This window comes from Polyodon spathula, chromosome 2, assembly GCF_017654505.1.
Source record: "Polyodon spathula isolate WHYD16114869_AA chromosome 2, ASM1765450v1, whole genome shotgun sequence".
NCBI classification, from domain to species: domain Eukaryota; kingdom Metazoa; phylum Chordata; class Actinopteri; order Acipenseriformes; family Polyodontidae; genus Polyodon; species Polyodon spathula.
The window spans coordinates 50,080,348-50,102,787 of NC_054535.1; the positions used below are offsets into that span (position 1 = coordinate 50,080,348).

The 22,440-nt window shown below is 36.0% G+C and overlaps 1 protein-coding gene across 34 annotated transcripts in view; it reads right to left on the minus strand.

The window, feature by feature from the left end:
* The window catches only part of LOC121297735 (sorbin and SH3 domain-containing protein 2-like), a 100,863-nt gene that overhangs the window by 55,857 nt on the left and 22,566 nt on the right, over positions 1-22,440 (minus strand). For 7 of the 34 annotated variants that reach the window (XM_041224374.1, XM_041224310.1, XM_041224286.1 and 4 more), the window contains 2 exons: positions 15,952-16,114; positions 5,683-5,738 (listed from right to left, as the gene is read on the minus strand). In XM_041224374.1, coding sequence (XP_041080308.1) covers positions 5,683-5,692 — 10 coding nt within the window. In that variant the 5' untranslated portion in view covers positions 5,693-5,738; positions 15,952-16,114. Of the gene's footprint in view, positions 1-1,364; positions 1,433-5,682; positions 5,739-15,951; positions 16,115-22,440 lie in introns of those variants that run through there. The other 27 variants (XM_041224458.1, XM_041224422.1, XM_041224412.1 and 24 more) reach the window with 10 other exon arrangements.

Consider the following 22,440-nt stretch of genomic DNA (forward strand, 5'->3'; position numbering starts at 1 on the left):
TCACTATTTCCAATGGGAAAACAGGCAAATGTGTGTCTTTTCGTTCACATAGTCATAAAAAAACAACATATGAATCCAAATTAACATGTATTTATACTAAAATAATACAAAAATGACTACAAAAGATTTAGAAGTGAGTAGTTTTTCGAGATTTACGATTATACTGTAAATACAGTAAATCTCGAAAAACTTCTCACTTCTAAATCTTTCGTAGTCATTTTTGTATTACTTTAGTATAAATACATGTTAATTTGGATTCATATGTTGTTCTTTTCTGACTTTATGTGAACGAAAAGACACACATTTGCCTGTTTTCCCACTGGAAATAGTGATATTTTGAAATATCACTGTCCTGGTCACAAAAGCAAAGTTTGTGGGGAATAATAGCCATTTTCTGTACTTTTGAGGCATAAGCAATTAGGAAATAACACTTACTACCCAGGAACAAAAAAAAATAAAAATTTGTTAGACGGTGTTATATTTGAATATGGCAAAACATTTTTTTTCACACTATCCTGTATCTATTCTGGATCACAATATAAAAGGAGTAAAGTAATAGCATACAGGGCCCTGTACATAATTTTAAATGATAATTCATGTCCAGGGCTTGTGCTACCCTTAACTGGTTTCCTTAGTTTATATGCTCAGATTTGTACAGAAAAGGGTTTGATATCTGATACAGTGACAACTCAAAGTTTATGATAAACTGAAAAATAACAATGAATGACAGAAAATAATACAACTACTGTATCTTATACTTAAGTACAACATATTCACACGATACTCAGACAAGAGTGAACTTTTGAGTCAAACTTTTTCTGAATTTCACTATTACACAATACTGGTTTTGTTTTGCAGAGAACTGGGTCTTTAAGACCAATAGAACAAGCAAAGCTCCAGATAAGAAGTATGGTCAGACACAAAAACTAACCACACATGGTTGCTGTCTTTTTATCAATAGAAGCAGGTGAGCTATTACACGTGGGTCCTTTGCTTTAAAAGAAGAGCACATATTATTTTGCTGCACCACTAAAATTCTTCTCTGATCGTGTTTAAACTTTTTTTTGGAGAAAATACATTTTAATGAGAACCAAATAACTAAATATGTGCACTGTACAAAAAAGCTAACTTCCCTTTTACAGAAATGCTAGTATAGGGATGTGCAGTATGAGGATTTAGTTTTAGTTTTTAAGAAAAGGAGACATTTAGAAGGAAGTAAATGGAAATGGAAACACATCAAATGTGAAATATATATGCATCATTTTTTCGACCCTATTCACAAAGCTTTAATTTATATTGAAAAAAAAATAATGATGTACATTTTTCTTTTGCATTCATGCATGTTATTTGAATGGAGTTAATACCTGAAACCGTATATAGGTTTGGAGAACTCTGGACTCTCTTCATAGCTCTTAATGTGACAGACATTGCAGCGCGTTTGTGAGCACATCCACCGCTATCTGGAAAGCACAGCACCACACAGACACATGCCCAACACATAGGAGGTAAGCACATGCATCATTAGGACCTGTATGCAGGAATCCGGACCCCTCTTCCATAAAACACAAATTACAAACATGCTTCAAAATGTAAATTGCTTTAACATTTAAAAAGCTTAGCATAACATGTTGCAAATTTTACTACATGCAAAGCATTATGCCAGGGTTAAGTAGCGTAGCAAGTAGTAAGTAGCATGTATGCATACAAATGTATTATATTATATACATCAGTTTTACAAATGCATCATGGATTTCTGATGATGCACTGAATCAAAATATTAAATAAGAATTGAATAAAAAAATGTAACACCTGAATATTTAAGGAATACATTTGTGACAAAGCATTAGGCGCATCACACAACCTTACCAAGCAGCGTGAAAATGCATTACAAATTTTCTTTACAACTTTAAATAGTTGGCATTGGTAAGTCGGAAATTATAGACCACATAAAAATGCCATAAAAATTATTGCTAGAGGTTATTTAAAACAACCTACTATTCATTTGAACATGTTTTATAAACGGTCTAAAGTTTGCCAAACTTTTGGTTATCCAAAGAGCATGTACTATATGTTAACATGAGCATACCAGTTTTCATTTAAGAAGTGCCTCAATTTACCAGCTAATGAAAGCCAACAGGATATTTTCTAACACACCACTTCTGAACCAAAACAGTACCTTACTGTTGAAAAATCACTGTAATTTGCCAACTTTTAACTTCTTTACCAAACAATATTTTGTTCACAAGCAAAAGGGAGTCCCATACTACTGGCCTCTTAACATCCAGATTTGACTAGCAGATGCATCATCAAATTATTTTTATTTTTAATTAGGCACACTCTCTGTGTGTAACACCTGTTCTTGATATTTATAAGCTGGAACATCAGCAATCGCACATACACACATACAGTATTCATTGCTGCTGAAGCAGCGACAGCCAAACCTTTTCTGTTAACATGTTTAGCTTGTAAAATTAATAATTAACTGTTTAATCCTTTAACAAACTGTTTTAGCAATGCAATGCAAATGAGTCTCACATTTCATTCCAACTAATTGTTAATTAGGTAGCTTCAAATTTCATTTAACATTTTTGTCTCACCTTTTTATGATGGTTTATATTGTGTTAGAGTACTTTTATATGAGCTCAGGAACTTCTGTTCACTTAGTTGCCTTCCAAGATACATGTACCACAGGCAGTGCCTTTACAGAAGTAACAGCCAAGCTCTAGACCAGGGCTTCCCAACCCTGGTCCTGGGGACCTCAGGAGCCTAATTTACTAACAGTTCTTACAAGTAGCCATAAGACTAGTGTTAGGGTAATCCCCTAGCACGCGTCTTAAAACTACAAATAAGTTGGTATTTATTAATGTGAATGCCACTTATTAAGATGCATGCTATGGAAATCATTAACATATTAAGACACGCCTTATCCCAGAAGATAAGGTGTGTCAATGAAATGACTATAAAGGAATCAGCAGAGATTAAGATATGCAGTTGTCAGTTCTTGACTTTTACTAAATAAATAAAAAGTTATCAACAATCCTACCTAGACACCATCATGATTGTACGGTATATATAAAGAAAATCAATAACGCTGTGAAGGTACAGAATTATTTGTACAGAAGTAAAAGCAGGTATGCAGAAGGAATCGACCCCAGTGCCAGCCGACACATGCAGTGGTATAGCTGTGCCCAAATCGTGTGGAGAAAAAAAAATGCAGCGTATGCAGGTATGTGATTTAATAGAACACTTCCTTCTTTGATATTATGTGCTGTTGTGATTGTAAACCCAATGTCCTTTATTTATTTATATTACCATGTTTCAATTATGTCTGTATGAACACAGTTATGTTTTTTTTTGGTTTTCATAGTAAGCTTTTGCATGCTTTTTATGTCTATAGGCTACATAAACACATTAATTTTCAATGTCCTGTTACTTATTTTGTTTGTACAGTTTTATTTAATCATAATATACCTGTAGCCTATATAGACGCATTTCTGTTCAAAAGTTGTTTTTCTTTTTTTATTTATTTTATGCAGTCGGCTGGTATGTGTGCATTTTATTATATAAACGCATTTATTTTAAAATGAGTCTTACTTATTTACAGAGTTTCGGATGTGTAGTATCGAATATACATATATACCTGTACCTTGTGCTGACAGACAGCTTTAAGACAGATCTCGGCTCGTAACACCTGCTTGCCATCAGTGCTGTCTAGCATGCGATTTAAGGTGTGCTTCTTGTTTAGCACAGTTTAGTAAATATTGTCCGAATATCATTAGTCTCATTAGTGCTCTCGTGCCACTTCATTTGCATACATCACCATGTATTTTGCATATTTGGCAGATGCTAATGTACCCATTGTGTTATTTTAAAGGTGTACATGCTAACTCACGTCTTAAGGCTGGTTTATACTTCTATACTTTGAGACGTCAGTGGTCTCTGATGGTCGGAATGACATCATCCACACTGCAGTGAGCTGCGTCGTTTTTGAAAATTCATACGGCATTTTTTTTGTGCGACAGCAAAACGCACAGGGTCAGATGATGTTGAAAAAAATCAATAATTTGTTGCATGGTCGCAAGCCAGTGAAGCGCGATACAGCAAGTTTTTGAGGAACCCAATAAACATGAACAACAGAACAGGATTTTAAACTTGTGTCTACCTGAATGAAATTAAAGCGTAAATTAACCTTTGCTAAAATGAATAATGGTGCTAAAATAGGCTACCATGCGCAGCAACCACTAGTGTAATAATAACAATAATAATGAATACAATGTATTTTTATTTGTATTATTGTTATTCTTTTTATATATTTGAGTCACTAATAAGTTAACGTCGCTATTTACTTTTATATTTTTTATTTATATACAATTACTTTCCCCATCAAATCAGTAACGTTGCTCTGATCACAACAGCTGAGCAGTTTGTTTGCTGCTCATAAAAATATATATGAGTCAATTTACACATTCACTTCATTCATGAGACGGGCAATTTTAAAATCTTGTCTCAAAGTGTAATTGGATTGTGGCGCCTGTTGGCAACCCTAGTCACAAGTCGACACCGGCAGTAATGCAGAGTGGCTGAAAGCATGACTGACAGCTACAACCACTTTGCTTCATCTAAAAGGGGGTGCTTCAGTCCTTCTGGCGAAACTGTAGAGGTGTCTGCAGCAGACGTACGGCTTTTGTCTGCGAGAGAAGTATAAATCAACCTTTACTTGTTTTCAGGTCTTAAACAGTTGCAGATTTCAAGTTAGCTATAACATTTTATAAGTAACTTGAACTCTGCAACTTTGTAGATCTGAGAACAATTAAAAAGGTCTAATTAAGCAAATTATTAGTTCAATTAATGGTCTAGTTAAGCAACTGAGAGCTTAGCTGGAATGAAAACCAGAAGACACAGGGGGTCCCCAGGACCAGGGTTGGGAAGCCCTGGTCTAACGTTGCTGGCACTTATCAATACAAAGATATTTCGCTACTTTATATGGCAAATAGAACTGAAGAATAGCTCCTAAACTCATGAGCACATTAACACAGACTATCCACATTTGAGTAATTGTAATAATTGAAAAAAAAAAAACGGTTGGTTTAAACCTTTGGCTTGCTTGCTGTATATGTGGTAAACTCCAGAACTCCTGTGCATTAAGCAAAAACTGCATCACTGTGCATTACTGTAGTGGTCATGGATATGTACCAAGTTGCCTTTATTTTCTCTTTGCTGCAGGCAACCACTAAATCTATCACCCTGATCACTTCCTTTGAAAATTCCTATTTGTATCCAAGTCACACCAGGCAAGATTTGAGCTTAAGAGCCTTCCGATTAATAAATTTGTCATCAGCCAGTATGCATGAAATGAATCACCCCCTGGAGCTTTACTTGAAATATGTGTGAAGTTGAATAGCTCTTGTTAACAAGAGTTCTGTAAAACACATTCAAACAGAGCATTTAATCTATTTTTAATTGTCTCTTTTTTTTTTTAAGGAGCGGTTTCATGCTAATAAAATGGGAAACTTGAGAGGGTTAAGAGACATGGAATTGTATTATTCAATTGTTAAGTTTAAGTTTTGAAACTATGCTAAAAATGTGTCCCCTTGTGTTACAATGCATTGGTATTTCCATTCAAAAGAAATGCTAGCACTAAAAACAACCAAATACTTTAAAATAAATTAAATGTTAACATACCTGTATTCATGTTGAAGGTCTCTCTTAATTTCTCAAAAGTAAACAGTCAGATTATCCTGTAAACAGAGCAGAATGGTTTACAAAATGTAGCCTTCATCATAATGACACTTTAATTTAATGCTCAGATACAAAATTTACCAATAGCATAACTACATTATGCTTTTTGTACATTTGTCATAAAATGGCACTGGACTTTAAAAAGTTAAACGCAGTACTTCATTTAAACTAACTGCTATTGATTAACAAGCCATTGCCTATCTCTGTCGCATAACACAAGCTTTATAAACTGGGTTTTAGTCTACCTACGTATAATCCTGATATTATATTTAAATGCAGCGGGTTCCAAGTATACCTGCTGCCTGTAAATGCAAAACATGAGTGATTTATTGATTTGGCACTCTTCTAGGGTTCAAACCCTGTGAAAAAGGTTGTGAAAAAGGTTGTGAAAAAGGTTGTGAAACGCGATACCAGAGATACCCGTCTGAATTTCAGCACAGAAACACGTAGCCTGGACTGAATATACACCAGGGCATTAAACACACTTGCTGTACAAGATACCTCGAGTGGAGATATGTAAGTAGGGTCTAATCCATTACCTTCATCTGCATGTTCGAGCCTAATGAGTTATGACAGAGCAGTTAAATAAAGAATGACCAGTAGAGTCATTGCATCACCCTTAAGACTGCCAATAATCCTCAGGAAAAAACAAACAAAAAAAAAAGATTTGAAACTGAAGTAAATTAAGAAATTATTAGATAATGTCAAATTGTGAGTGACATTCACTTTTTAGTGATACACACACACACACACACACACACACACACACACACACACACACACACACACACAAACTGCCTTGATTGATTACTTTTTACTCAATATACCATTAAAAACTGGATTATCATTCTCAGTCATTGAGCAAAAAAAGGCAACATTTAAACCCAGTCACATATCTTCCTCATTTCTCCTGTTCCTTTGTAGCAGCATTATTTTAATAAATCCATACATGGTCTGTAAGGCACTGAGGAACTGGCAACTCTGGTGTTTATTTACAGTATTTGCCAGCAGACCCGCTGTGTATTGCAGAGTGGCGATTATTTGAGACTGGCGTTTATATTAGATCACTAGCTTCACATGCTTCATGCGGTTATTGAGAAGCCGCTAATACACAACCTTGTAGCAACATCGTAACTCAATTTAAACTTTGTTAAGAGGTTGGGTGTCAGTGGGAACTAAGTAACACTTCTAAAATGTTTTTTAAAAATGAACAATAAAAGAAATAAGTATCATTATTAAAAATAATTTATTATTTAATCTCAAACTTTGCTATACAACAAAACACGTTAAAATACACCAACAGGTTTGTATCTGGCCTACTTTCAGCACGCTTAAAATTATCACAACCTTTAATAACGTAATAACGGCATTAAACAAATACGCATTACATGTAGGCCTACCTTAAAGTCAGTTTTCTATTATTATTATTATTATTATTATTATTATTATTATTATTATTATTATTATTTTTATTATTATTATTCATTAATTCTGAGGGTCACTTTCATCACTGCCATTTATTAGCAATTCATTATGCTCAAGCTAATCCTTAACTTCAACGGTAATGACAGAGACCCAGCGTTTAATGGAGACCCGACGTTTATTTACAATATTTGCCAGCTGACTTGGCGCGTATTGGAGACAGGCGATTATTTGAGACCCGGCAATTATTTGAAGTTTTACAGTATATAAGGCGGAACACAAATAGCATGGTCTTGTAAATATGACTCACCACTATAGCGTTATAAAGGGTAAGCACTTGTATATATTTTCACCTAAATAAAAAAAATCCACCTCTCTTGTGTGCCAAAGGTGATTTAAATCTAATTTTGGACCCAAACATTTCACCTGTATATCTGAGCTATGGGTCTTTTACTTTAGGCATAAGGCTTCATAAAACAGGCCCATACATTAGATACCATGATACTATACATCATAATGTAACTATAATGATGCTGAAGTTAAAGATATAGGGCAGATTGAAGACCATCAGCAACTTAAGTTGCCAAATGAGTAAAGAAATAAAATTATAGTGCTTAATGGCTATATTTTATGCTAGGAATCCAGCCAACAGATCAACTGACCAGGTATAAACTTTTTGTTCAAAGATTTAAGGTCATAAAGCTGTAGAATTATGCGAGTCAGATTCTACTTCTGTCTGTTGTCTGACTTTCCTTTACATAACATAAAAGTACTACATGTATAGTTAGTATACAAATGTATTGTCGCAGTACTGATGATGAATTATTTTACTACTGTAATGTCATGGTATACCTGCGGATGTGTTTTACTATTCTGTTAGAATACCATTGGTAAATCATGCAGATTTAGAATCCCTTCAGTATTAGGAGTGCTTTTCTTTTTCATCAGACTCACTGACGGCATTTACATGGACAAGTCATGACAGTTTTCCTCACAATGTTCTTGCCGTACTTTTCAGGAAATTAGTTGCTGTGCTTTTCTGATTTAGGAAAAAGAGTCGGTCGTACCAATGCAGATTACATAGTCATTTAGGGGAGGGGATATTTAAATATATATGTCTGCCTAGTAATTAGGAAAAAAACGACTGTGAATATCAGGAGAGCTTCATGTGCATGTAAACCTAGCTAGTGTTAGTTAAATTCATTCCAATCGCACAAATGATCTACAAAAGATATACTGGTACCCTTACTTATCTAAAACATGATCAATCCTATCATTCAGGCTTTAGTCTTGAGACTTAAATGCATTTTCATTTTCAGTAAAACTGCACTTGATTTGAAATGTCTACTGCACAGTTTTATTGCAGTTGTAAAATAAAAATTATTCAAGAGTTCATTAGTCAAAAACCCAGCCAGGCAGGGTGATATACAGTACTAGCAGCTACAAATGAAATTCCCCAGGGAGCCATATGTTATGTTTTTGTAATATTCAGATTTCTTTTGTGTTTCTGTTATTTAAAAAAATAATAATAATTGGTATGTGCACACTCCCTGTCCTATAGTTAATCAAATAATAAAGTAGACAATCTTTTCAACATTATAATCTTTCCATTCAGAGAAACCTTCAGTTTTGCACACTAGAGCCACAAAACTATGTTTAACCACAAATCAATAGAGAGATAGAGAGATTGAGGGATGAATATTGTGATTTAATTAAGTACATTGACTGATGAGTAGCCTGTCAATGTGAACTCTTGTGAACCATATACAGGTTTAATTACAGATATAAGAGTTTATTTCAATTCCTTACAATATAAACAACTGGGAAAATGACAGGGTTGTAAATAGGTTCATGTGTGTGTGTGTAACATATTGTTCATGTTGAGCAATTCTTGTAAAAGTTCTAACTAAAACTAAACATGTTAAATCAATCCCCCTAACAGCCAGGGCATTACACTGATTTATAAATCTGACTTTGTTTTAGAGTGCAAGTCAATGATTTCATTTGGGTGTATCGACAATTCTTCATTACCCGGAAACAACTGCTGGATTACAAAAAAAAATAAATAAATTATCAGGCAAGTAAATCAGTACCAAGATGAATTTGTCAGGGGCAGACTTTAGTAAAACGCCTAACAGTTTGATTTCAAGAGCTTCAATAAATTAATCCATTCACTGTACAGCTGTGCGAGTACAGTGACAAAACACAATTAGGTACAAATGTCAGACAGACCAGTCAGACAGCCTACGTGTTTCATTAGAATGTGAACGATGAAAATGTATTTGTGATTTACTCTGAAAGGCACACAAGGTATATCTTAGTGCATTTTACTACCAACTGTTTGACAGCTGGTTTGCAGTAACATATATCATCTACAATAAAAGCCCCTAGCAGATGACTTTGCAGTGGGTTAGATTTAGTGTGATAAACTGAATGGAGGGAGATATATATATATATATATATATATATATATATATATATATATATATATATATATATATATATATATATATATATATATATATATGTGCCAAGTCAGGAACAGAAGATTGTGATTACAAGAGTGCTATTTACAGGACAGCATGGCGCATACAGTAACAATCTATCAGACACCTTTGAATAAACAGGAACAGAGTGGCTGACAGTAACTTCTGGTTGTCCATATCTTGGTTCCCCACATTCACTAACCTTGTATATACAGTGTCTAAACATTTTTTGTTTCACTGTGCTGTACACATAACGTATTTATCACAAATTGAAAAGTAGGGCTAAATTCAAATAGCTGTACTGTATAATAATTTTATGTAAAAAAAACCCAAAGCAAAGTTCTTTCACTATTGCATCAAAAATTGGGCCATATTAAGAAGAGTAATATATTTGAGCTTGCTGGTATTTCCTCAGGACAGATGCTGTGCAAGTGCCTAATTAAAATAAATGTAAGATTTTGCAACATGATTAAAGAATATTGAGACAATGCAAACTAATACATACTTTTGCTTGGTGAAAAATATTGATTGCCAATATCTGGAATTTCTTTTTCACTCCATCACAAATTTCAAGAATGGAAATAAGACTCCCATTGCATAGCAGTTTGGTCCATTCTTAGTTTTACTAGGAGTTTAATAAGTATTATTAAATAAGTATTTTACTCATAGTAAAACCTGGAATAGGCGACACTGCTATGCAATAGAAGTCTTATTGAAATATGACAGTGTATTATAGCCTACCTTATGTTCCAGTGTTCAGTGCATTGTGTCTAATATATTTATTTTTGGATACTATCAATAACAGTACTAGCAAGTCCATTATGATTTGCACTCCTGACTCAAGATACCCATGTTTCTTGATTAGCCTCACCCTGAGATAAGTTCTCCTTCCAGCCTTAGTTAAAACTTCTTTTTAAAGAAGGCAATTGAAATACAGTAGTTATCGCGTGTCCATTCTGTAAATAAAGCTCACAAGCAATGCAGGGTGATTAGCAGAAAATGATTTAGAAATCAAATACTAAGGGCCTCATGCACTAAATGGTGTTAAATTACCTGAAATACTGCATGGTAAGAGAAACCCATACTGTGCGCAAAAAGGAAGGCGTGACCGCTCTATTCACTAATATAACAATAGGCACAAATAAGGCAAGCTAAATGACTCATTTGCCAGTGTCACAAAGACGGCCGAAGTGGGTGATGTCAGAACCAGGAAAGGAGCGAACACAAAGACAGGACAGCGAAGTGAAATGATGATGGCACTTGCTTGCGCCGGTTTATTGAAAATAAAAGGGTTGAACAAACAAACAGAAACAGGACACGGCACTGGCAGCCAAAATAAACAGACAAACAAAAACGGACCAAAAATACGGTGAGCAGATCGACAAACAAACACGGTGAGTTAAATAAACAAGTATCGTGCTGGTCCCACCAGCACGCAATAGCAATTGAAATTGTAACTCTCCTACTCTCTCTCCCATTCTCCACTCACCGAACACCCAACCGCGAGTAAGTAAAACGTGCATCTATATATATTGTTGTGCTGGGATTCAATTACTAAGTAATTATTCACTTGAATCCCAGCACGTGAATTAATCATGTGCAACCTCGTGCTCACATATTAACTATTTTAAATGTACATGAAGTGATGTACAATCCCGTGCCTAAATACAATTATACATTTCTAAACACACGTGAAACACAGACCCGTTTATATCCCGTGTACCAATGACTATACACCAACATTTAACGTATCACACACAACATATAACAGAAAATACACACAGGGGCGGGCACTTCGTCACAGCCAGTTATCATAGCACGCGAAATGCTGCATGCATTACACACCATTTATTTTAGTATATGGGCACTTCAAAGGACAGGTAGCCTGGCTCTCACTTTGTCAGAATGACAGCGACCAAGGAGGCAGCAGCCGGCACCAGCTACATCTTCAGTGGGTCTCCGTAGGATGATGGCAGGCGGTCCGGTGTTACGCAGATTTTTATCCTCATAGAATTCTGTATCCCCTTAGATTTGATGCCAGAGTAGATCAAGATCGCTATATGTGAACGCTTGATGTTTCTGAACAGTATTTACGTGTAAAAAAAATTAAATGTGTTTTAAAAGAAAAATACAGTTTATAAAGTTACTTTTAATCATGGGTTTCATGTATTGATCAACAAAGAAGGCTGAGTGTACTGTAGAAAATTAGTGGTGTTAAATTTGCTGTTTTATTTTGCTACAGAATTAGTTTGGTCTTGTTTTCAATATTTGTTGCAAACTGCAGCAGAACTCAATGGCAGTGCTTGAGAACACAGCATGACTCGGGCACAAGAATATTGTGCATCCACGACCAGCTTTGAAAAACTGCATCTGCACAGGCATGGAATCATGCGGGGATATAGAATTCTGCATAACACTGGGAATGTCTTGCTATGAGACAGTCAAAGCGGAGAAACAGAAAATAATTAACTGACCACAACATGGTCTCATTTGAAGTGATTTTTAAAATCCCAAAAGTAATGACTAAAGCTAAGGTTTACAATTTTAGAAAAGCAAACTACAAAGGTATGAAACAGAGACTAACACAAGCAAAACATCCACAGAAAAAGGATGGCTGTTCTTCAAAAATGTAGTATTAGAGGTGCAAAACAATTACATTCCTAAAGTAGTCAAATCTAAATGTAAAACTAAATTGCCAAAACGGTTTAATAGATCAATTAAAAAAAAAAAAAAAATCATCGAAAAAAGGCACTTTACAGAGCGTTTAAAAGAGATCACAAACAAAGTACACAGAAAGAGTACACAGAACTGCAAACGCAAGTCAAAAAGGAAGTTAGAAAGGCCAAGAGAGAAATAGAAATGAACATTGCTAAGGGGGCTAAAACTAATTCCAAAATGTTTTTCCAGTATTACAACAGCAAGAGAACATTCAAAGAGGAGGTTAAATGTCTAAAAGATACAAATGGCAAAATCATAGATGAAGAACAAAAATAGCAAATATATTAAATGATTACTTTTCACAAATTTTTACAAAGGAGGATACAGACAACATGCCCCACATGTTAACCTGTTCCTATCCAAATTTTAAATAACTTTAGCATAACCGAGGCAGAAGTGTTAAAGGGACTAGGAGCTCTTAAAATAAACAAATCCCCTGGGCTGGATGAGATCCTCCCAATAGTACTCAAAGAAATGAAAGAAGTTATTTACAAACTGCTAACCAAGATCATGCAACAGTCTTTTGACACAGGGATTGTACAGACAGACTGGAAAATTGCAAACGTAATACCGATCCACAAAAAGGGAAACAAAACTGAACCAGGTAACTACAGACCAATAAGCCTGAATTCTATTATATGCAAACTTATGGAAACTATAATAAGATCCAAAATGGAAAATTACCTATATGGTAACAGTATCCTGAGAGACAGTCAACATAGTTTTAGGAAAGGGAGATCGTGTCTAACTAACCTGCTCAATTTTTTTGAGGATGCAACATCGATAATGGATAATTGCAAAGCATATGACATGGTTTATTTAGATTTCCAGAAAGCTTTTGACAAAGTCCTGCATAAAAGATTAATTCTCAAACTGAACACAGTTGGGATTCAAGGAAACACATGTACATGGATTAGGGAGTGGTTAACATGTAGAAAACAGAAAGTACTGATTAGAGGAGAAACCTCAGAATGGAGTGTGGTAACCAGTGGAGTACCACAGAGATCAGTATTAGGTCCTCTGCTATTCCTAATCTACATTAATGATTTAGATTCTGGTATAGTAAGCAAACTTGTTAAATTTGCAGACAACACAAAAATAGGAGTGGCAGACACTGTTGCAGCAGCAAAGGTCATTCAAAATGATCTAGACAAGATTCAGAACTGGGCAGACACATGGCAAATGACATTTAATAGAGAAAAGTGTAAGGTACTGCACGCAGGAAATAAAAATGTGCATTATAAATATCATATGGGAGACACTGAAATTGAAGAAGGAATCTATGAAAAAGACCTAGGAGTTTTTGTTGACTCAAAAATGTCTTCATCTAGACAATGTTGGGAAGCTATAAAAAAGGCCAACAGGATGCTCGGATATATTGTGAAAAGTGTTGAATTTAAATCAAGGGAAGTAATGTTAAAACTGTACAATGCATTAGTAAGACCTCATCCTATGTAGCCTATATCTGATATTTTATTTGTAGTGTTCTGTGGAACACAGGCAATCATTTATCCTGGAAAAAAATTAAATACAGTACCTGAAAGCAGATGTATGTGTTTATCACGTTTCGCACACAGCACTACTTGTGGTCTGCTCTATTTATATTGTGATTTAGACGGACACCACCTGGTTTCAATAAGAGGTAAACTTAACACTCGCTGAGACACTTAGAAAGTTAGCACCATTAAGTAAATATGGTTTTTATATCAAGTCCCTTCCTCGTGGTATAAGAGGAGAGAAATTGAATACCTTTCCATGGATTACCATTATTAATTATATGTAAATGACTCGTATGCGATATCTTTTTCCACACGATTCTTTTTGCATGCATAGTCATTTGCCGCTGGTTAGTGAATACAGCAGGTGTACAAAGCACGCAGTAAGGGGCTTACTGCAATGTAAACTGGTTACTGCTGTTTACTGCATGAGTCCCCAGATATTGATTAGGGCATTATTTATCACCTCATTGGCTTTAACAAGTTAACAGGAAAATATATTGGACTTTCAAATTGAAAAAAAAAAAATATTGATTTCTAGCATCTTGTAAATAGCAGCGTAATGATCAATGGTGAACTCAGGCAGTGTACTGTGTCCACTATTATTAACATAGATCAATTTCCAGCGCTGTTACACTACGTCTGTCAGCTAGCAACCTCCTGACAAATACTATTCTTCAAAATTATGAATTGGATTCTGATCCCTCAAGACTAAGAAATCTCAAAGAATGTAAAAATAAATAATGTGCATGTGACCAACATTGTTGGTAAGTTTAAGCTTTTTACTGAACAGACAGATAGAGGAACCACTGACCTAGGATCATAGCACGTATCTGCATGAAAGGGTTGTTCAACTTACAGCAGTACAAAGAACTGCATACTATAACAGACAATACTGAAAAGCGAAAAGGCACATATCATTGAAAAACTGACATGTTCCCTCAAAAAACTGTAGCAAAACCCCTTGTTTCAGTCTGTTTCACTATAACAACCAGCACCATACATTATAGAGAAATACTCATGCTAACTGTTGCAGAGACAGAATGATTCTTGGTGATAAATCTCTCTCCCGACCTGTGAGGGCATTGTATAAAGGGAACAGAGTGCCATGGACTGGAAGACTTGACAATTCATTCCCAGGGTTAGGTGGAAGTCGGCCATCTAGAAAGGGGGCACAGCTGCGGTACATTAAGTCATCGCCCCAGAGGGAAAGTGATGGGGCAACTGCGGATTGGAGGAGAAACAGTTGCACTCGCTAACCAAAGGGGTGTGGCTAGGTGATCTGTTCCATTGTTTATGGTTGAGACCCACTGAAGGACAAGTATAAAATAACCATGAGTGTTTTGTTTGTTTGTATCATCTAATTGTCCAGCTTGTTATTTATTAGACATCTAACACAATCCGGAGTTGTCGTTTAAGGCCAAAAAAACCTGGACAACACTGCACCATTGTTAACGGATTAAAATTGTATTTTACCACAAGTACTACAGCACTCACTTTGGACTTGTGACCATGTGTGTTTTGTGTGTGTGTGTGTTTAACTGTGTCTATTGTTTCGGGACTGCAACCCGTTGTTTCTTGAACTGTGAAATAAACATCGCTGTTTATTGCCAGCCCTCCATTTCTTTACTGTTGTCATCAGACTTTGGATTATAAATAAACCACGATTTCACCAATACTTTGTTTTTTGTCATTGTCTTGAGCACTGCATCACCCCTACACCTGTACACTGCAAACCACTTTGCCACATTAATACATTAGGAAAAATGATCTTGCTACTGACACTAGTGTTATTTTTGCAATATACCGTACCAAACATTTCTAATATTTTCTACATTATATAAAAAAGAAAAAAGAAAAGGATCATCAGGTGCAGATTTTTTATTTTACTTGACTGAGAAGGCAGGTGACCTTGCCTGAGGAATTAATTTTAAATCTACAGTTTTTAAAGATAATTTTGTGATTTATTACTGCAGTTAACAATAGTACTGTATTTATTGGAGCCCTGCCTACTCTAATTGTATGAGAAACTTTCTGTGAAAAGATAGGAAACCTCTACTTTAAAAAACAGAAAACGTTTTAATACTTACCTCTCATCTCTGACAAGCTGTGATCAGTGTCCAAGCATATCCAATGGGCTTAGCATCTCACTTGCATTGTCACCTTTGTCTAACTGAAAATCTATAGCAGAGTAGTGGGGAGGTGGGTCAGGCAAAGAGATGGTATCCTTGAAAATCAAAATGTCTGGCAGAGCTGGGGAAATTAAAAGTACATGCATTTTAATGTGAGAACTAATTCAAAGCTAAATTTGATGTGGTAAAAAAGGGAAAATACATTTACTATATGATATTACTGTTTCTATAGAAAAATGCAATACTGTCAACATCTTTAAATGTAGCAGTTTATGCATCTTTAAATATTCCCAAAGCAATCAAGGAGTATTCTTCATTTGATAATGTTGCGGTTATTTGAGAAATGTTAAATAGTATAAAACAATACATAGCCAAGCAAGGACCATGTGTCTACAATATTATTAGGCAACTATATAGGCTTTATATTATATTACTGTTTGACCAAAGATAACCTTATTTCTGTGACTTTGAAAAAAACATGCAGTAGTTGGGACTATTATTTATTTAAGTTTAAAGTAAATGTGCTAGAAATAAGAACATGTTTTGTTTGATGGATGCATGTCACTTTAAATATAACAGTACTCTTCCAAGGGGAGTTTGCAGCAAACCAATAAGAAAACAGGCTGAGGCAAAGACACCAGGAAGTGAGTGTTCTGGAGCGTGTCTAACTCCCTCCATGTTGAGTTTATGGATCCTGCACCTCCTTCCCCCCTAAAAGGGTTGCCAGTGAGGTCGAAGTGTTTGTTAAAATAAACAATGACGGCTATTTTTTGCATTGGCCTTGAAATACCTCAGATATTGACCAGGCTAAATCTGTTCACACAGATTGTTTTATTGGCGACAAAGCAGTAATCAGCATCTACAGTGAGTAGTTGCTGTCATTGAGTTTCTCAAAAACTAATACAGTGAATTCATAAAAAAATATGAACATACAGTACTATACATATCTGCTACGACTGCATACATACCTTCTCATATCTCCACATTCTGATAATCATAACAATTTCTCTTTTTGTGTTTTTCAGCTTTGCAAATCTTGTATTATGATGATTGTTCAATTATTACCTTAATAGCCTTTTGGGGGTGCCATGTCTGATGAGTGTAAAATAACCATGTGCAAATGTGTCAGGTGCTATTGCAGGTCACACAAGAATAAGTGCAAGAGCACTTATTGTGGTATCTTAAAAATACTGAGAATCCAACGGCACCATGAAAATAAATCTTACACACTTTATAGCTCCTCATAAATCTTGAACATACTCACTCTACACTACTTGGTTACAAAAAATGTACTTAAATAAATCATAGTTTGTAATGGCCTGTCAGCATTAAATGAAGGAGAGATTATGATATTATATTTCAGGGGAGCAGACATGCGGCGACAGAACAGCTGTAGTGGACAGGGGGAAATCTCAGCACCCTTACTGGAGCTGAGAAAGACTGCAGGTTCTTCTAGGTAAGGAGCTAAGGATATTTTGAGAAATAAAATGTGGGAGAAGAATACAGAGGTCTCAGTCATTCATTTACATTTGAACTTTTAGATTCCATCATCTCTTCAAAGACATGCTACAGTTAGCAGCAGACCTAAATCCTCTCTGCAAGATATACTGAATGATTTATTTTTGAACTATGTTTGCATTTGCTGTCAAGACCGGATATGTTGCCAGCCAGGCAGCTCACAGGATCAATATCACAATCATGTATAGAAGAGATGCTAATTAAGAGAGTGTTCTTACAAAGACAGCAATGGGAATGTTCTAATGGCTAGAATATTATTCAAAATAAATGTGAGATTGGTATCTAAAAGCATATATTGGCTAACTAAAGATGCCACTTCATTGGTCATAATGTGTCTTAATACACAATGTTCAGATACCAAATAATACGCTTTATGATTAAGCACACAATGTTTCGGTCCTTCTATTATAATTAAGCTGAGTAATATATATATATATATATTTTTTATTGATGCACCTACACTAGCAGCTTTATTAACATTTACAAAACTGTGACTCATCCTGAGTATCAGCACTAAAAAAATATGCAAATCCATAAGACTTTCTCATGAGAACAAAACTATGGGCTAAATTCTCATATTACTCCAAATTGCCATTAGCACATGTTTTGCCTGAAAGAAAACAAAACATAAATTGTATTTATGATACAAATAGTAAACAATTTTAGAGTGATCACAGGCCCCTAAATTATATGTCTGACTTGTTTATTTCTGATTTGGTAACTTTGCTAATGACAATTTGGAGCTTTAAGAATTTTTTGTATTTTTGTATTTTTTTATTCATGAGCCTTATATAAAAGCATTGAAAGTGTCATCAGGGTTAACGTTGGAAAGATTAGACACTTGTCCATCTCACATTCCTAGACAATTGGCTGAACATCGCCCTGGGGAGGGGAGGACTTAGGTCAGCCAGGGTGTCCTCAGCTCACCGCACACCAGCGACCCCTGTGGACTGGCAGGGAACCTGAGGGCCTGCCTGTAAGTGGGCCTGCAGAGTGAAAAGAAGCAGACGGCTGACGGCACACGTTTCAGAGGACACATGTGTCAGTCTTCGTCCCTCCCGAGTCAGCACAGGGGTGACAGTAGTGAGCCGGGTTTAAATAAACAATAACTGGGCTTACCAAATTGGGGAGAAAATAAGAAAAATAATAATAAAAAAGATTATTTGCTATAAAGGACATTTATAGTTTTACACTGTTAGTACATGGTTGATTGTAGTGAACCAATAGTTTTTTTGCTGATGATAATATTTCTTCTGTTTCTCTGTCACTGGGCTAGGCTTTTTGTGTTGATGGGATTTTTTTAAAGGTAAATGAGGGTCTGGAGGGTGGGTCTGAAATGCGTCTTTGAGAGTAGGGAAATTACATAAAATTTAATGTAAGAATTATTATGGGAAATGTTTAGTGTGTTAATTAATATGTCCACTCTAGTGCATTCATAGTGTAAGGACTATTGCCCACATTATGAAACAGGTAACACAGCAATAACGATCCATGATGTAATACAGAACAGAAAACTGTTGTTATGTTTTTTTTTTTTTTTTAATTGCTCTTCCTGAAGCGATTTAGAGGACAGATCTCAGTGCACTACAGCGACCACAGAAAGTTACAAGTGTTAAAAAGTGGTCAGGATGTTAACAATGAAAAGAAAAATTACAGACATGTTATTTAAACAGTAGCAACACATTTTAACTGAACTCTTTAACTGAACACCCATGTATACAGATAATCATGTTTTTTTTTTTTATTTCATGTTTTTTTATCCCATACTGTAAAAGCATTTTAGTTTCTTCAATATACAGATAACTGTATCCCTGGTAAAATGTACAACTTGTGAAAAGTTTAGTTTAAGCACTCATTGATGGAGTTAGGCTTTTATTTTGTTTGATTTGTTTTGCGTTTGTAAAAACTAATAAATATACAGCCACCGTCCTGTCATATAAACTGTTGCTGAAGTACTTATTTTCAATCAGACAGTGAAAAGGTCCTGAATGTGGCAAGACAAACCCCACTTTGCCACAATGCTTTGATCTAAACCTTTCCAAAAAACAACAACTATGCAACTCTTGATGTTCAGTCCACAATCTACTTTCAATGATAAGAAATACAATATTGTACTTGGTCTCAACATTCATCGTGCTATACGTGACATTTCTTTCCCAGTTCAACAGCTATCCTCCTGCATCCTTTATATTAACTTACGTTTAATTTACTTTGTGTCAGCAGTACTAAAACTGTAATTTACATTCCTGGTCATCAGGTCTTATCAGCCCTGGATTACTGTCTCTTAATAATTACTGCGCCAGGACTCTTATCATAGATCTCTTTCCCCTCCACACACTGCATCGACAAATCCTTGGGAGACCTGAATGTATGACACATACTCGTTACCACACTGCTAAACTGAAATACAGCCATAGTTCATCAAAGAGTTAAACATTCTCTTGAGACTTGACTTCTTTCCCAGTTAGGCCAGTGGATCGAAATGTCAAGAGATTAAATCGAACAACTGAATAGAAAAACTGTGTCTGTAGTATGAGATACTATACAGTATTTACATACACTAAGACAAATCAGAACAGTGCTTTACTGAAATGCCACACAGAGTCCAAGTGGAATATAAGCACAGTGGTATCAGGTAACCATGGTGGCATTATTCCAGCCGCCACAAAACAAAGGGCATCAGAAAGAAAAATAACTGTGTGGACTTCTCTTTCATAGAAGTGATACAGTAGCATACATTTTTAATAATGACCTACTCATTAGAGCATGTGAAGCAGGCACATGTTTCATTCTAGTAGTGTTTCATAACAAATAAAACAAATACATTTGCTATCAGTAAGGAAAGAACAAGCAACCTGGTGTTGTCATGTGACATACTGAGATAAGGAATGTACAAAAACCAGCTGTTTCTCAGGCATGTTTTGATGAACGGCTAAGCTATGAAAAATATGTAACTAGCTATATACTCAAAATGAAACAGCATATTCAAAATGTATACTGTACAGGAAATGAGACTAGAGGGTATACCAAAAGCCTGAGTGCTTCAATCATAGATACATTTTCTCACAGCATTAGAAAAAGGTTGTACTTTTTAAAAAGTAAATAAGGTAAATGAGAGTTGGGGTGGTTGGGGATGGAATTGCGTTCTTCAGCGTAGAGAAATTACATTAAAGTTACTGTACTAAATATGGGAAATGTTTGATGTGTTAATTAATAGGCTACTAGTAAAGCCATAATTTTCCTTCACCCCAAGAATGTACTTATACAAAGAGATTTCATTTTTAAAATGTTATATAAAATGTTATACTGATATGCATATCAGTAACAGTGTCTTGGTTATATATATAAATAATATTACCGTATATCTAAATATTTCACAGTTGTGCATGTTATGATGTAAAAGTGTAGTGTATTAATTCTACTATTTTCTATTTGACTTTAAATGAAAAAAAAAACAAACAAATCTTTGACATATTCTACCTGGTGGGTTGTGATGGGTTACTCCCTTCCTTGTGCATGTTATGATTTGTATTTTGTTTTGTTGTATTATTTTGTATTGTTGGGCAGGACGAGCAGGGTGCCGTCCGCCATTATTTGTTAGTTTGTTATTGTTATTTAGTTTTTAGAAACACCTTGTGAGAATGCATGACTTATCAGCTACTGACAGTCATGCATCTGTAATAAACCATGTGTAAAATGTGACAGAAGGAAAATAAATTAATAGCTAGTTAAGACCTACAGCTTTGGCTGCAAGGGTTGTTGTTGAGTGTTCATTAATGGAGAACAGGAGTAGGAGGTAAAGAGAAATAATAAATAGAAATAACAATTGCTACTCTTGCTGGAGGACCAGCACGATACTTGTTGGAATTATTGATTGTGTTTGTTTGTTTTTGCCCACATGCCTTTTTGTTTTGTGTTTGTTTTGCGTTATTTTTGTTAAATAAAACACTCAGAGTCGTAGCGTCTCAGTTTCGCCCCGCAGTTGCTGTGTGTTGTGGTTTCTGTTTCTGGTCTGAAGTCACCCCTACAGTGATCCTGTTCACAGTTGATGTCAGAACCAGGACAACAGCGCCTCCAAGACTCAGGCCAGGAACAACACTGTGGGTACACTTTTTGTTTTATTTCTCTGGATTTTTTTGTTGTGTGTGAAAACGAGAGTTGACCCAATGATCTGGCCGTGGGACCTCATCCGGTGGGTAAAGAGGGAGTACTCCACTGTGGAGCAGGAGGATGAGGAGTGGTGTGTCTACTGTTGTCGGTAAAGCTGCCCGGAGATCAGCTGGGACACAAACGAGGAGGGGGATGAAGCCAAAGTCTCGTTGTGTCCAACGCCCAAGTGGGAGGAGCCCATGTGTCCAGGCCCAGAAGGGGGGAGCACGAGCGTCAAGGGCCCAGAAGGGTAGGAGCACGAGTGTCCAGCGCCCAGAAGAGGGGAGCATGAGCGTCCACAGCCCAAGAGGGGTAAGCCTGTGTCTCCAGGGCGAGGTGGAAAAGGCCTGCTGTCTCCATCACCAGCAGAGGAAGATTGCCTGCTGTTTCTGCCTTCACCACAAGAGCAAGACTACCTGTAGGTCCCACCTCTAATGCAAGGGGAGGACTACCTGCCGCTCCCATCTCCACCGCCTGGGGTTGCCTGCCCTGCACTGCCTGGGTTTGCCTGTCCTGCACCGCTTAGGGCTGTCGAGCCTGCAATGCCCAGGGAGGCCTGCTCGCCGTCACTGTGTGCTGATAGTGTAAGTATTACTGCCCACATTGTCAAACAAGTAATCCTGCAATAACAATCCATGAACACCTATGCACCTGTTATGGTTTAAATCGCTCTTTCTGCAGTGATTTAGAGGACAGATCTCAAACCCCAGTGCACTAGAGCGGACATTTTAAAAATAGCTTTGAAACAGACTTTAAAGTTATAAGTGTAAAAAGTTGTCA